At 52.7% G+C, this 14,786-nt stretch overlaps 1 protein-coding gene across 1 annotated transcript in view; it reads left to right on the top strand.

Annotated features, from left to right (window-relative positions):
• Nucleotides 1-14,786, top strand: part of cs (citrate synthase) — a 92,014-nt gene that overhangs the window by 14,660 nt on the left and 62,568 nt on the right. The window contains exons 4-8 of the mRNA XM_041180521.1: nt 975-1,040; nt 7,090-7,221; nt 8,499-8,687; nt 12,336-12,535; nt 13,311-13,440. Of these exons, the coding sequence (XP_041036455.1) occupies nt 975-1,040; nt 7,090-7,221; nt 8,499-8,687; nt 12,336-12,535; nt 13,311-13,440 (717 nt within the window). The remainder of the gene's footprint in view (nt 1-974; nt 1,041-7,089; nt 7,222-8,498; nt 8,688-12,335; nt 12,536-13,310; nt 13,441-14,786) is intronic.

Raw genomic sequence — 14,786 nt, 5'->3', positions numbered from 1 at the left:
GGTGGGTGTGAGCGGTGGGCTGGGTGGGTGTGAGCGGTGGGCTGGGTGGGTGTGTGCGGTGGGCTGAGGTGAGCGAGTGAGTGGGGTGGGGTGCGGTGAGCGAGTGAGTGGGGTGGGGTGCGGTGAGCGAGTGAGTGGGGTGGGGTGCGGTGAGCGAGTGAGTGGGGTGGGGTGCGGTGAGCGAGTGAGTGGGGTGGGGTGCGGTGAGCGAGTGAGTGGGGTGGGGTGCGGTGAGCGAGTGAGTGGGGTGGAGTGCGGTGAGCGAGTGAGTGGGGTGGGGTGCGGTGAGCGAGTGGTGGGGTGGGGTGTGCGAGTGGTGGGGTGGGGTGTGCGAGTGGTGGGGTGGGTGTGCGAGTGGTGGGGTGGGTGTGCGAGTGGTGGGGTGGGTGTGCGAGTGGTGGGGTGGGTGTGCGAGTGGTGGGGTGGGTGTGCGAGTGGTGGGGTGGGGTGGGTGTGTGCGAGTGGTGGGGTGGGGTGGGTGTGTGCGAGTGGTGGGGTGGGGTGGGTGTGTGCGAGTGGTGGGGTGGGGTGGGTGTGCGAGTGGGGTGGGGTGGGGTGGGGTGTGCGAGTGGGGTGGGGTGGGGTGGGTATGCGAGTGGGGTGGGGTGGGTATGCGAGCGAGTGGTGGGTGGGTGTGCGAGTGGTCTGGTGGGAGGGGGCGCGTGTGGTAGTGTGGGTGGGGTGGGAGGGGGGCATGTGGGAGGAGGCAGTCTCGTCACCGATTGGGGGAAATCAGCCCCTAAGCTCTTAGTTCACTATTAAGAATGGTACATTATTATACACACCAGCGTCAGGCGTAGTTCCTGATAATCCGCCTGTCTTTGTCCTCTTCCTGATCAGCTGTCATCGTTTGAATGGCAGGCACAGCCTCCAATGGCTGAATGACCACCCCTTTGCCCAGTTGAATTCAGTTTTGAAGATTGTAACCATGTGCTGATTTGTTCATGTTTATTTTTTGTTATTACCCCCTTCAGGTGTACGGTGGGATGCGAGGAATGAAGGGCTTGGTGTATGAAACGTCGGTACTGGACCCAGACGAGGTACAAAGCTGTTGCTTGTAGAGTTTCCCTGTACGTGTAAAGTAGTCCTGATCCTGTAATCTGAATTATCTATCCTTTAAGAGGTGCTCTGATGATCATCTCCAATTCTCATCTAACTTCACTGACTAGGGTGCACAGATCCATAGCTGTTTTTATTCTTTCATGGATGTAGGTGTTGCTGGCTGGGCCAGCATTTATTGCCCATCCCTAGTTGCCCCCTTGAGAAGGTGGGGGGTGAGCTGCCTTCTTGAGCCGCTGCAGTCCCTGTGTGGTGTAGGTACACCCACGGCACTGTTAGGGAGGGAGTTCCAGGATTTTGTCCGTGTGGTGTTAGGTACACCCACGGCGCTGTTAGGGAGGGAGTTCCAGGATGTTGTCCGTGTGGTGTAGGTACACCCACAGCGCTGTTGGGGAGGGAGTTCCAGGATTTTGTCCACATGGTGTAGGTACACCCATGGTGCTGTTATGGAGGGAGTTCCAGGATTTTGTCCGTGTGATGTAGGTACACCCACGGCGCTGTTAGGGAGGGAGTTCCAGGATTTTGTCCACGTGGTGTAGGTCCACCCACGGTGCTGTTATGGAGGGAGTTCCAGGATTTTGTCCGTGTGATGTAGGTACACCCACGGCGCTGTTAGGGAGGGAGTTCCAGGATTGTGTCCGTGTGGTGTAGGTATACCCACGGCGCTGTTAGGGAGGGAGTTCCAGGATTTTGTCTGTATGGTGTAGGTACACCCACAGTGCTGTTAGGGAGGGAGTTCCAGGATTTTGTCCGCGTGGTGTAGGTACACCCACGGTGCTGTTAGGGAGAGAGTTCCAGGATTTTGTCCCGTGTGTGGTGTAGGTACACCCACGGCGCTGTTAGGGAGGGAGTTCCAGGATTTTGTTCGTGTGGTGTAGGTACACCCACGGCGCTGTTAGGGAGGGAGTTCCAGGATTTTGTCCCATGTGTGGTGTAGGTACACCCACGGCCCTGTTAGGGAGGGAGTTCCAGGATTTTGACCCGGCGCCAGTGAAGGAATGGCCAATATATTCCCAAGTCAGGATGGTGATTGGCTCGGAGGGGAACTTGTTAAACCTTGGGTATCGTTGGCACTGCAGCAGATCTCAGCCAGAAACAGGAGAAGATTCAGCAAGGTCCTGCATTTATATGGCGCCTTGAGCAGAGTGCAGCGTCCAAAGGTACCTTGCAGGGACGGTTTGAGCAGCAGGTATTCAGACAGGTGTTCAGGACTATCCCGATGGAGATAGAGAGACAGCAAGGTTTAGGGAGGGAACTCCTGAGCTTAGGGACCAGGCAGCTGAAGGCAGAAGCGGGGAACAGTAGAACAAATGGATTCGGCAGGTGTGCATTGGAGGCCAGAATTGCAAGAAATCAGATTTCCAAGAGTCATGGGGCTGGAAGAGGTTTTCCAGTGTAACAGACCGTGCTAACCCTAACTGTGGTTTACCAGTGTAACAGACCGTGCTAACCCTAACTGTGGTTTACCAGTGTAACAGACCGTGCTAACCCTAACTGTGGTTTACCAGTGTAACAGACCGTGCTAACCCTAACTGTGGTTTACCAGTGTAACAGACCGTGCTAACCCTAACCACAGTTTACCAGTGTAACAGACCGTGTTAACCCTAACTGTGGTTTACCAGTGTAACAGACCGTGCTAACCCTAACTGTGGTTTACCAGTGTAACAGACCGTGCTAACCCTAACTGTGGTTTACCAGTGTAACAGACCGTGCTAACACTAACTGTGGTTTAGCAGTGTAACAGCCTGTGCTAACCCTAACCACAGTTTACCAGTGTAACAGACCGTGTTAACCCTAACTGTGGTTTACCAGTGTAACAGACCGTGCTAACCCTAACTGTGGTTTACCAGTGTAACAGACCGTGCTAACCCTAACTGTGGTTTACCAGTGTAACAGACCGTGCTAACCCTAACTGTGGTTTAGCAGTGTAACAGCCTGTGCTAACCCTAACTTTGGTTTACCAGTATAACAGACCGTGCTAACCCTAACTGTGGTTTACCAGTGTAACAGACCTTGCTAACCCTAACTGTGGTTTACCAGTGTAACAGACCTTGCTAACCCTAACTGTGGTTTACCAGTGTAACAGACCGTGCTAACCCTAACCACAGTTTACCAGTGTAACAGACCGTGCTAACCCTAACTGTGGTTTACCAGCATAACAGACCGTGCTAACCCTAACCACAGTTTACCAGTGTAACAGACCGTGCTAACCCTAACCACAGTTTACCAGTGTAACAGACCGTGCTAACCCTAACTGTGGTTTACCAGTGTAACAGACCGTGCTAACCCTAACTGTGGTTTACCAGTCTAACAGACCGTGCTAACCCTAACTGTGGTTTACCAGTCTAACAGACCGTGCTAACCCTAACTGTGGTTTACCAGTGTAACAGACCATGCTAACCCTAACCACGGTTTACCAGTGTAACAGACCATGCTAACCCTAACCGTGGTTTACCAGTGTAACAGACCGTGCTAACCCTAATTGTGGTTTACCAGTGTAACAGACCGTGCTAACCCTAACTGTGGTTTACCAGTGTAACAGACCGTGCTAACCCTAACCACGGTTTACCAGTGTAACAGACCGTGCTAACCCTAATCACAGTTTACCAGTGTAGCAGACCGTGCTAACCCTAACTGTGGTTTACCAGTGTAACAGACCGTGCTAACCCTAACTGTGGTTTACCAGTGTAGTGTAACAGACCGTGCTAACCCTAACTGTGGTTTACCAGTGTAACAGACCGTGCTAACCCTAACTGTGGTTTACCAGTGTAACAGACCGTGCTAACCCTAACTGTGGTTTACCAGTGTAACAAACCGTGCTAACCCTAACTGTGGGTTACCAGTGTAACAGACCGTGCTAACCCTAACCACAGCTTACCAGTGTAACAGACCGTGTTAACCCTAACAGTGGTTTACCAGTGTAACAGACCGTGCTAACCCTAAGTGTGGTTTACCAGTATAACAGACCGTGCTAACCCTAACTGTGGTTTACCAGTGTAACAGACCGTGCTAACCCTAACTGTGGTTTACCAGTGTAACAGACCGTGCTAACCCTAACCACAGTTGACCAGTGTAACAGACCGTGTTAACCCTAACTGTGGTTTACCAGTGTAACAGACCGTGCTAACCCTAACTGTGGTTTACCAGTGTAACAGACCGTGCTAACCCTAACTGTGGTTTACCAGTGTAACAGACCGTGCTAACCCTAACCACAGTTTACCAGTGTAACAGACCGTGCTAACCCTAACTGTGGTTTACCAGTGTAACAGACCGTGCTAACCCTAACTGTGGTTTAGCAGTGTAACAGCCTGTGCTAACCCTAACTGTGGTTTACCAGTATAACAGACCGTGCTAACCCTAAGTGTGGTTTACCAGTGTAACAGACCGTGCTAACCCTAACTGTGGTTTACCAGTGTAACAGACCGTGCTAACCCTAACCACAGTTTACCAGTGTAACAGACCGTGCTAACCCTAACTGCGGTTTACCAGCATAACAGACCGTGCTAACCCTAACCACAGTTTACCAGTGTAACAGACCGTGCTAACCCTAACCACAGTTTACCAGTGTAACAGACCGTACTAACCCTAACTGTGGTTTACCAGTGTAACAGACCGTGCTAACCCTAACTGTGGTTTACCAGTCTAACAGACCGTGCTAACCCTAACCACAGTTTACCAGTGTAACAGACCGTGCTAACCCTAACTGCGGTTTACCAGCATAACAGACCGTGCTAACCCTAACCACAGTTTACCAGTGTAACAGACCGTGCTAACCCTAACCACAGTTTACCAGTGTAACAGACCGTACTAACCCTAACTGTGGTTTACCAGTGTAACAGACCGTGCTAACCCTAACTGTGGTTTACCAGTGTAACAGACCGTGCTAACCCTAACTGTGGTTTACCAGTGTAACAGACCATGCTAACCCTAACCACGGTTTACCAGTGTAACAGACCATGCTAACCCTAACCGTGGTTTACCAGTGTAACAGACCGTGCTAACCCTAATTGTGGTTTACCAGTGTAACAGACCGTGCTAACCCTAACTGTGGTTTACCAGTGTAACAGACCGTGCTAACCCTAACTGTGGTTTACCAGTGTAACAGACCGTGCTAACCCTAACCACGGTTTACCAGTGTAACAGACCGTGCTAACCCTAATCACAGTTTACCAGTGTAGCAGACCGTGCTAACCCTAACTGTGGTTTACCAGTGTAACAGACCGTGCTAACCCTAAGTGTGGTTTACCAGTGTAACAGACCGTGCTAACCCTAACTGTGGTTTACCAGTCTAACAGACCGTGCTAACCCTAACTGTGGTTTACCAGTGTAACAGACCATGCTAACCCTAACCACGGTTTACCAGTGTAACAGACCATGCTAACCCTAACCGTGGTTTACCAGTGTAACAGACCGTGCTAACCCTAACCACGGTTTACCAGTGTAACAGACCGTGCTAACCCTAATCACAGTTTACCAGTGTAGCAGACCGTGCTAACCCTAACTGTGGTTTACCAGTGTAACAGACCGTGCTAACCCTAACTGTGGTTTACCAGTGTAGTGTAACAGACCGTGCTAACTCTAACTGTGGTTTACCAGTGTAACAGACCGTGCTAACCCTAAGTGTGGTTTACCAGTGTAACAGACCGTGCTAACCCTAACTGTGGTTTACCAGTGTAACAGACCGTGCTAACCCTAACCACAGTTTACCAGTGTAACAGACCGTGTTAACCCTAACAGTGGTTTACCAGTGTAACAGACTGTGCTAACCCTAACCACGGTTTACCAGTGTAACAGACCGTGCTAACCCTAACCACAGTTTACCAGTGTAGCAGACCGTGCTAACCCTAACTGTGGTTTACCAGTGTAACAGACCGTGCTAACCCTAACTGTGGTTTACCAGAGTAACAGACTGTGCTAACCCTAACTGTGGTTTACCAGTGTAACAGACCGTGCTAACCCTAACTGTGGTTTACCAGTGTAACAGACCGTGCTAACCCTAACTGTGGTTTAGCAGTGTAACAGACCGTGCTAACCCTAAGTGTGGTTTACCAGAGTAACAGACTGTGCTAACCCTAACTGTGGTTTACCAGTGTAACAGACCGTGCTAACCCTAACTGTGGTTTACCAGTGTAACAGACCGTGCTAACCCTAACCACAGTTTACCAGTGTAACAGACCGTGCTAACCCTAACTGTGGTTTACCAGTGTAACAGACCGTGCTAACCCTAACTGTGGTTTAGCAGTGTAACAGACCGTGCTAACCCTAAGTGTGGTTTACCAGAGTAACAGACTGTGCTAACCCTAAGTGTGGTTTACCAGTGTAACAGACTGTGCTGACCCTAACCACAGTTTATCAGTGCAGAAGGTTTTTTATTCGTTGATGGGACGTGGGTGTCGCTGGCTCGGCCCACATGTATTGCACATCTCTAATTGCCCCTTATTCAGTCCCAACCACCTTCCTGTTGGCCTGGTGTCACGTGTAGGGCCAGACCAGGGTAAGGAGGGCAGTTTTCTCTCCCCTAAAGGGGACGTTAGTGAACCTGACGGGTTTTTACAACAATCGACAGTGGTTTCATGGTCATCATCAAAGTTTTAATTCCAGATTTTTGTTGAATTCAAATTCCACCGTCTGCTGTGGTGAGATTCGAACCCGTGTCCCTGGACGGTTACCCTGAGACTCTGGAATACCAGTCCAGTGACAATATCACTACGCCACTAGCCCCTCTGCCCCCACTCCCCCCCCCCCCCCCCCCCCCCCCCCCCCCCCCCCCCGCAATTCCCCCTTCAGCTTGTGCATGTGTTACAAACCTGATGTACCCTCCGAAGCTGTCTAAAGTGAATTTGAATTTCCCTCTTTCTCCAGCTCGGGGAAGTCTCTGGAACCTCTCAGCCCAGCCCCACCCTGCAGTTAGGGTTAACACGGCCCACCGCTGTGTGGTGGTGTTGGGAGCCTTGCCTTTGACCCGCAGGTTTGAACTGGCAGAGCTTTGCGCGTGTGTTTCTGACCTCGTCTCTTTACCTTTTGGGCCAGGGTATTCGTTTCCGTGGCTACAGCATACCGGAGTGCCAGAAGCTTCTACCAAAGGCACCTGGGGGAGAGGAGCCCCTTCCCGAGGGGTTGTTCTGGCTGCTCGTCACTGGAGAAATCCCCACACAGGAGCAGGTAACGGACTTTGCCTGTCGCCTTGCCATGCTGAATAGTGCGTTGGGTTCCATAAGCTCCTCTGTTACTTAGCCAAGGGGCTCGGACAGCTACTTCAATCCTAACCAAAGCGTGCAACAAGACTGGCACAGCTCGAGTATCCTTCGTCCGAAACCCTCGGAGCTGATTCCGTTGTGGATTTCAGATCGTTTCGGTTTTTGGGTGCTGCGTCTCATTACACTAGCCGAAGCCCGCGCTGGCTCTCATCCCAAGATAAATCAAATGGCTGGGAAAGTAAGCACTATCGCTGAATCTGAGATACAGGGTACCTATCAGAAGGTAAACAGTGCAGACAAACACCTGGACTTCCTGTCCTGAGGGTCGATGAGGTTCATAAAAAGCGGGACTAATGGATGTGTTTGCATTTCGGATTTAGAGATAAAGGATCCTCGACCTGCAGTTAGGAAGTGCAGAACAGTGCCAGGGAATGTGTCATTAGAGAGCTACACTGACCCCTTATTCTGAAACTGTGCCCCCTGCCCCCCTCGTTCTAGATTCCCCCCACGAGGTGGGGAGGGGAACATCCTCTCAACATCCACCCTGTCAAACCCTCCTACCCCTCAGAATCTGATCTGTTTCAATAAGATCCCCTCTCATTCTTTTAAACTCCCAACGGGGACAGGCCCAACCTGCTCAGCCTCCCCTCATAATCAGCCGAGTGAACCTTCTCTTGCGTTGACAGTCTCTACCTCCTGGAGGTTTTACAGGGTGGAACTCCAGTGTCAGGTCACTGCACAAACTTAGACTCAAAGACTGAGCGGTTATAATGCTGCTCCTAACCCCCAAAGACTTGGCCCCAGAGTCGGTTAGGAAGCTGTTTTCTCCAGTGGCAGGTGCTGAAATGATAAAGCAGGGAAATCTGACGGAAATGGGGTGCTGGTGCCTCGAATCGCACTGAGCTCCCCCTTCTTCAACTCGGGAGAGAACAGTCCCCAATTCGACTCTGATATCTCTGACTATAAACACAAGTCACGAGGCAGGACCCTTGACAAAACTTGTGTGCCCAGGCCTGTTCTGAAATAGTGTCCGCTTTACACAGCCCTTTTCCAGAGTGTGAGGTTCTACTTGGCGAAAGCGTAGCTAGAAACCCTGCGATAAAGATAAAGGTACTAACCTGACTGCGCGTGTTTTGCGAGGGTTCTGCTAGTAAACATGTAAGAACTAGGGACCAGGGTCGACCAGCCGAACCTGCTTGTCCGTTCACTGCTGAGTGTGTTTGTTCCGCTTCCTCCACGCAGACCCATTGGGTGTCTCAGGAATGGGCCAAGCGAGCTGCTTTGCCATCGCACGTCGTCACGATGCTGGACAACTTCCCGAACAACCTGCACCCGATGTCCCAGCTCAGCGCAGCAGTCACAGCACTCAACAGCGAGAGCAGCTTCGCTCGTGCCTACTCCGAGGGAGTCAGCAAGACAAAATACTGGGAGGTACTCGCCGCAGCATTTTCTCCTGGCGGCTCCTGGCAAAGCTCTCGAGGGCGGGAAATGCTTTTACCTACTCATCTGTCTCAAGTGCTCGCCCTGTAACCGTCTGTCCGACCGTGTTGATGTGTTGCCTCACCAGCAAAAAGTAAAGTCCTTGCCTTCCTTCAGCCTCGCCGCCTTTCCCTCCCGCCTCCCTGGTTTTTAATAAGGTGTAAGCTGCCTGTGTCTCAGGGCCCTTGCTCCGGTGAGTAATGGAGTGTCCGACTGGACCTGGGACATCCTTTTCAAAGAGAGTTCTCCACAGACACATGGACGTGCGCAATTCTGCTGCTCACTGCCCTGGCCGATCCCAACTTGCAGTCACTGATCGCAACCCTCACCTCCCACGTCCAACATTCCCCCCCCCAAAAAAAATAAAGGCAAAATACGGCGGATGTTGGAAATCTGAAACACAGAATGCTGGAAAAGCTCAGCAGGCGGATTGAATCACCCAGAGCCCTCGAGTTCAGAGCCCACCAGTGGCTGTGTTTGAGTTGTGTGTATTTTTCTGGGGGGGGGATAATTTGGAAATTTGAGAACTGCGATCAGTTGAAAGGGACCACAAAGCTGCTGGGTTGCAATACAAACCCAACTGGCTTGCCATTGTCCTTTTTTTTCAGGGAAGGAAGCCTATCTAGGTCCAATACGTCACTCCAGACTCTCAGCAAGCTGCCCTCTGAAGTGAACCTGAGCAAGCCACCCAGCGATTAAACCCACCACTGCTTTCCGAGGGCAGCCAGCGATGCCCCACCATCCCCGCCCCTCCCCTCCCCTCCCCTCCCCTCGCCTGGCCTCCCCAAGGCTCAGGGGTCCTCTCGATTGTAAACCTGAGCACCAGCAGCACAGTTCCCTTGGTGCTAACAACTGCAGCTTGCATTTACATAGCGCCGTCGATCTGACGAAATGCTCCAGGGTGCTTACAGGAGCATTGTGAAAGAAAGTTTAACTTTGAGCCTCGTAGGGGTGATGCAAGTGACCAAGGCCTTGGTCCAACAGGTGGGTTTACACGAGGAGAGAGAGCAGGAATTTCAGAGCTTGGGGCACAGGCCGCTGAAAGCACAGTTACCACTGATGGAGTGATTTAAAAATTCCGGATGCTCGAGAGCAGAATTGGAGGATTATAGGGGCTGGAGGAGGTTACGCAGATAGGGAGGGTCATAGGAGCTGGAGGAGGTTACAGCGTTAGGGAGGGTCATAGGAGCTGGAGGAGGTTACAGAAATAGGGAGGGGTGTAGGGGCTGGAGGAGGTTAGAGATAGGGAGGGTTGTAGGGGCTGGAGGAGGTTACAGAGATAGAGAGGGGTGTAGGGGCTGGAGGAGGTTACAGAGATAGGGAGGGTTGTAGGGGCTGGAGGAGGTTACAGAGGTAGGGAGGGTTGTAGGGGCTGGAGGAGGTTACAGAGATAGGGAGGGGTAGGGACTGGTGGAGGTTACAGAGATAGGGAGGGGTGTAGGGACTGGAGGAGGTTACAGAGATAGGGATTGTTGTAGGGTCTGGAGGAGGTTACAGAGATAGGGAGGGTTGTAGGGGCTGGAGGAGGTTACAGAGATAGGGAGGGTTGTAGGGAGTGGAGGGGCATACAGAGATAGGGAGGGTTGTAGGGGCTGGAGGAGGTTACAGAGATAGGGAGGTGTGTAGGGGCTGGAGAAGGTTACAGAGATAGGGAGGGTTGTAGGGGCTGGAGGAGGTTACAGAGATAGGGAGGGGTGTAGGGGCTGGAGGAGGTTACAGAGATAGGGAGGGTTGTAGGGGCTGGAGGAGGTTACAGAGATAGGGAGGGTTGTAGGGAGTGGAGGGGGTTACAGAGATAGGGAGGGTTGTAGGGACTGGAGGATGTTACAGAGATAGGGTTGTAGGGAGTGGAGGAGGTTACAGTGATAGGGAGGGGTGTAGAGGCTGGAGGAGGTTACAGAGATAGTGAGGGTTTTAGGGGCTGGAGGAGGTTACAGAGATAGGGAGGGTTGTAGGGACTGGAGGAGGTTACAGAGATAGGGAGGGTTGTAGGGGCTGGAGGAGGTTACAGAGATAGGGAGGGTTGTGGGTACTGGAGGAGGTTACAGAGATAGGGTTGTAGGTACTGTAGGAGGTTACAGAGATAGGGAGGGTTGTAGGTACTGGAGGAGGTTACAGAGATAGGGAGGGTTGTAGGGACTGGAGGAGGTTACAGAGCTAGGGAGGGGTGTAGAGGCTGGAGGAGGTTACAGAGATAGGTGTGTAGGGACTGGAGGAGGTTACAGAGATAGGGAGGGTGTAGGGTCTGGAGGAGGTTACAGAGATAGGGAGGGGTGTAGGGGCTGGAGGGGGTTACAGAAATAGGGAGGGTTGTAGGGACTGGAGGGGGTTACAGAGATAGGGAGGGGTGTAGGGGCTGGAGGGGGTTACAGAGATAGGGAGGGTACGAGGAGGCCTCAGAGAGATTTGAAAAGTGAGGTGTTTTAAGTTAATTTAGTTCTAAGCCCTGCCTGGGCTGTTGTATTGTCTGTCCGGCTGTCGAGGGGAAATTCTCAGCCCTTTAGCTTCCCTGCTTGCTGTTCTGATAGACTCAGGGGCTGAGCCAGGTCACGTGTTGCCCTGCGCACATGTTAGGGCGGTGTTTCTGTGAACAGACTTGCTGGAATGTCTTGCAGAATGTAGCACAGCTATAAATAAGCACTGACCTGTCGTGCATTCTGTGTTAAAGCATCATTCACAGTCAATGGGCAGCAGTAGTGACGGCCCAGGACTCATGTTGGGCACCAAGCCTTGGTCGTGCATGTGTAGTGTGCACCCGCGTGACTCTGCAAGCGGATTTCCCCTGTGCTGCAGGTGGCCAGGTGTCTTGTGCAGGAAGAAGCTAACATATCGCCTGTGTGAGAACCTTGAAAAGTTGTCAGACAATTCAGAGTACGTTTCAGACTGGGCAAGCATCATCCTGATATGTCACAGGGCCTTAGCTTCCCCATGTAACTGAACCCTTTCCACCTGCGCTCTAGGTACACAGACAGTGGTGCCATTAGCTGTTTGTGCTCAGGGACCAGTGAGGAACAATTCCGTTGTCATGCTTGCCTTCCGGTCACCACACTAACCCCTGTCTGTGTGCTTCAGGCTTCCTGAGGATGTGGGCCTCCTACCGTGCGCTAAGAATTGACCTGCGGTCCACCGAGTGCTGCCGTCGGCTGACGCTCCGGAGCGCCGCACCACGGGAGTGCCGCGTTGTCAGAGGCTCCGTCCCCTTTGGGACGAGGTGCCGTCTGCCCACCTCTGTGGCTCGGGCGAGCGTTCTCCTGCCCGTGGCGTGAGGAGGTAGCTGGGAGATGTTTCTCGCTTGGCGCACGCTGTTGAATACGGGTCACCTGTGTCGTCTTTCTCTTTAAAGAAAGTCTCCTTTGCTGTTTGTGGGATCCTGCTGTGCGCCACATGGTTTGCCTCGCCTCCCCTTCCTGAGCTTTAAGTGGTGATTGCACTTGGAAGTAATTCATTGTCTGTGGGGATGTGAAAGGTGATATATAAATGTTGATAATTCTTTCCCCAAAACCCCAGGACTTCATATGGTCAGACATGACTCTAACTTGGTGAACAGAGGGCTAACTCTCTCTCTCTCTCTCTCTCACTCTCTCTCTCTCACTCCTGTAGTTTATCTACGAGGATTCGATGGATCTGATCGCTAAACTACCCTGCGTGGCGTCAAAGATCTACCGAAACCTGTACAGGGAAGGCAGCAGTATCGGAGCCATCGATCCCAACCTCGACTGGTCCCACAACTTCACCAACATGCTGGGTTACACACAAGCCGAGTTCACAGATTTGATGAGACTGTACCTCACCATTCACAGGTCAGCGTCTCATCCCACTCGCTCCCTGTCCCTGCAGCAGCTTGGCTTAGCTCCCTCTGACAGTGTTGGAGAGGTTTTGTTCGTTTCGGTGTTTGCTTTTATGTAGATTTGCTTCGGATTTTACGAGCACAGGGCCATTCGGCCCCTCTGCTCCGTGCTGGCGTTTCTGTTCCATACCAGCCTCCTCCCCCCTCACCCCCATCACCATATCCTTTCTATTTCTTTCTTCCTCGCGTATTTATCGAGCTTCTCCCCCCTTCAATGCATCAACGCTATTCTCCTTGACCACTCCCCGCGGGAGCGAGTCCCACATTCTCGTCCCGCGGGGGGTTGGGGGGGGGGTGGTGGGGGGCGTCCCGTGTTCTCCCCGCGGGAGGAGGGGGGTCCCGCGTTGTCAAGGGGCTGGGGGTGGTGGGAGGGTGGTCCGGGCCTCTGCATGGGGTGGGGTGGTGGGAGTGTGCTGGCTGGGGGTGGTCGAGGGTCTCGAAGTGGTGGGAGGGTAGTCCTGGCCTCGGGGGTGGGGGTGCGGAGTGGGGGGGGGGCGGTGTGAGTGTGCGGGGTGGGGGGGTGGTGGGCAGGTGGTCCTGGCCTCCGGTGGGGGGTGGTGGGAGCGTGCTGGCTGGGGGTGGTCGAGGGGCCGGACGTGGCCCTGGCCTGAGGTCGCTCAGGACTCGGCTATTTGCCATGACCTGGTTGGGTCAGGTTTATTTTAGAATCGGACTGTGATCTGTTTAACTTGCCATCTCATAGTGACGCACACTTTCCTTTCCCTCAGTGATCACGAGGGTGGCAATGTCAGTGCTCACACCAGCCACCTGGTGGGCAGCGCTCTCTCTGACCCCTATCTGTGCTTCGGAGCGGCGATGAACGGACTGGCCGGACCCCTTCATGGGCTCGCCAATCAGGTAGGGAGCCTTAAAACCAGGGCTGCCGTTGTCCTTGTGCCTGACTGTGAGCTGGGTTTTTGTTGAAGGGGGCCCTGTGGAAGTTTTAAAGCTAAAATTGGTGATGAGGTATGTGAGTCTCACATACGATGGTAATGGACTCAGAATGAACCTGGTTGTTCACTCTTCAAGCTCCCTTAATGCATCATGTGCACTCGCACGATCGACCTTGAACTTGTTTTGCCATGTAAACATCAGGATACATCAGAGGACTCTCTTTATCAACATCGAGGCTGTAAAGTGTTCACTAAGTTGCCTGAAAGAGATCACACGCAAAATAGCACAAAGGAAGTTGGTTGTGGTTGTTGGAGGTCAGTCACCTCAGCTCCAGGACATCACTGCAGGAGTTCCTCAGGGTAGTGTCCTCGGCCCAACCATCTTCAGCTGCTTCATCAATGACCTTCCTTCCATCACAAGGTCAGAAGTGGGGATGTTCGCTGATGATTGCACAATGTTCAGCATCATTCGTGACTCCGCAGATACTGAAGCAGTGCATGTCCAAATGCAGCAAGACCTGGACAATATCCAGGCTCGGGGCTGACAAGTGGCAAGTAACATTCGCACCACACAAGCGTCAGGCAATAACCATCACCCCATGATGTTCAATGGCATTACGATCACTGAATCCCCCACTATCAACGTCCTGGGGGTTACCATTGACTAGAAACTGAACCGGACCAGCCATATAAATATTGCGGCTACAAGAGCAGGTCAGAGGCTGGGAATCCTGCAGAGAGTCACTCACCTCCTGACCCCCCCCAAAGCCTGTCCACCATCTATAAGGCACAAGTCAGGAGTGTGATGGAATATTCCCCACTTGCCTAGATGAGTCCAACACTGAATACAGCACTGAAGAAGCTTACTGTCCAGGACAAAGCAGCCCATTTGATTGGCACCACAAACATTCACTCCCTCCACCACCACCACCGACACACAGGGGCAGCAGCGTGTGTACCATCTACAAGATGCACTGCAGCAACTCGCCAAGGGCTCCTTCGACAGCGCTGCCCAAACCCACCACCTGTACCATCTAGAAGGACGAGGGCAGCAGATACACGGGGAACACCACCACCTGCAAGATCCCCCTCCCGAGCCACTCACCATCCCAACTTGGGAATATATCGACCGTTCCTTCACTGTCGCCGGGTCAAAATCCAGGAACTCCCTCCCTAACAGCGCCGTGGGTGTACCTACACCAAAGGGACAAAATCCTGGAACTCACTCCCTAACAGCACTGTGGGTCTACCTACACCACAGGACAAAATCCTGGAACTCCCTCCCTAACAGCGCCGTGGGTGTACCTACAC

This window comes from Carcharodon carcharias, chromosome X, assembly GCF_017639515.1.
Source record: "Carcharodon carcharias isolate sCarCar2 chromosome X, sCarCar2.pri, whole genome shotgun sequence".
Taxonomy (NCBI): Eukaryota; Metazoa; Chordata; class Chondrichthyes; order Lamniformes; family Lamnidae; genus Carcharodon; species Carcharodon carcharias.
The sequence above is the reverse complement of the archived record's forward strand: the minus strand, read 5'-3'. Positions and strand labels throughout refer to the sequence as shown.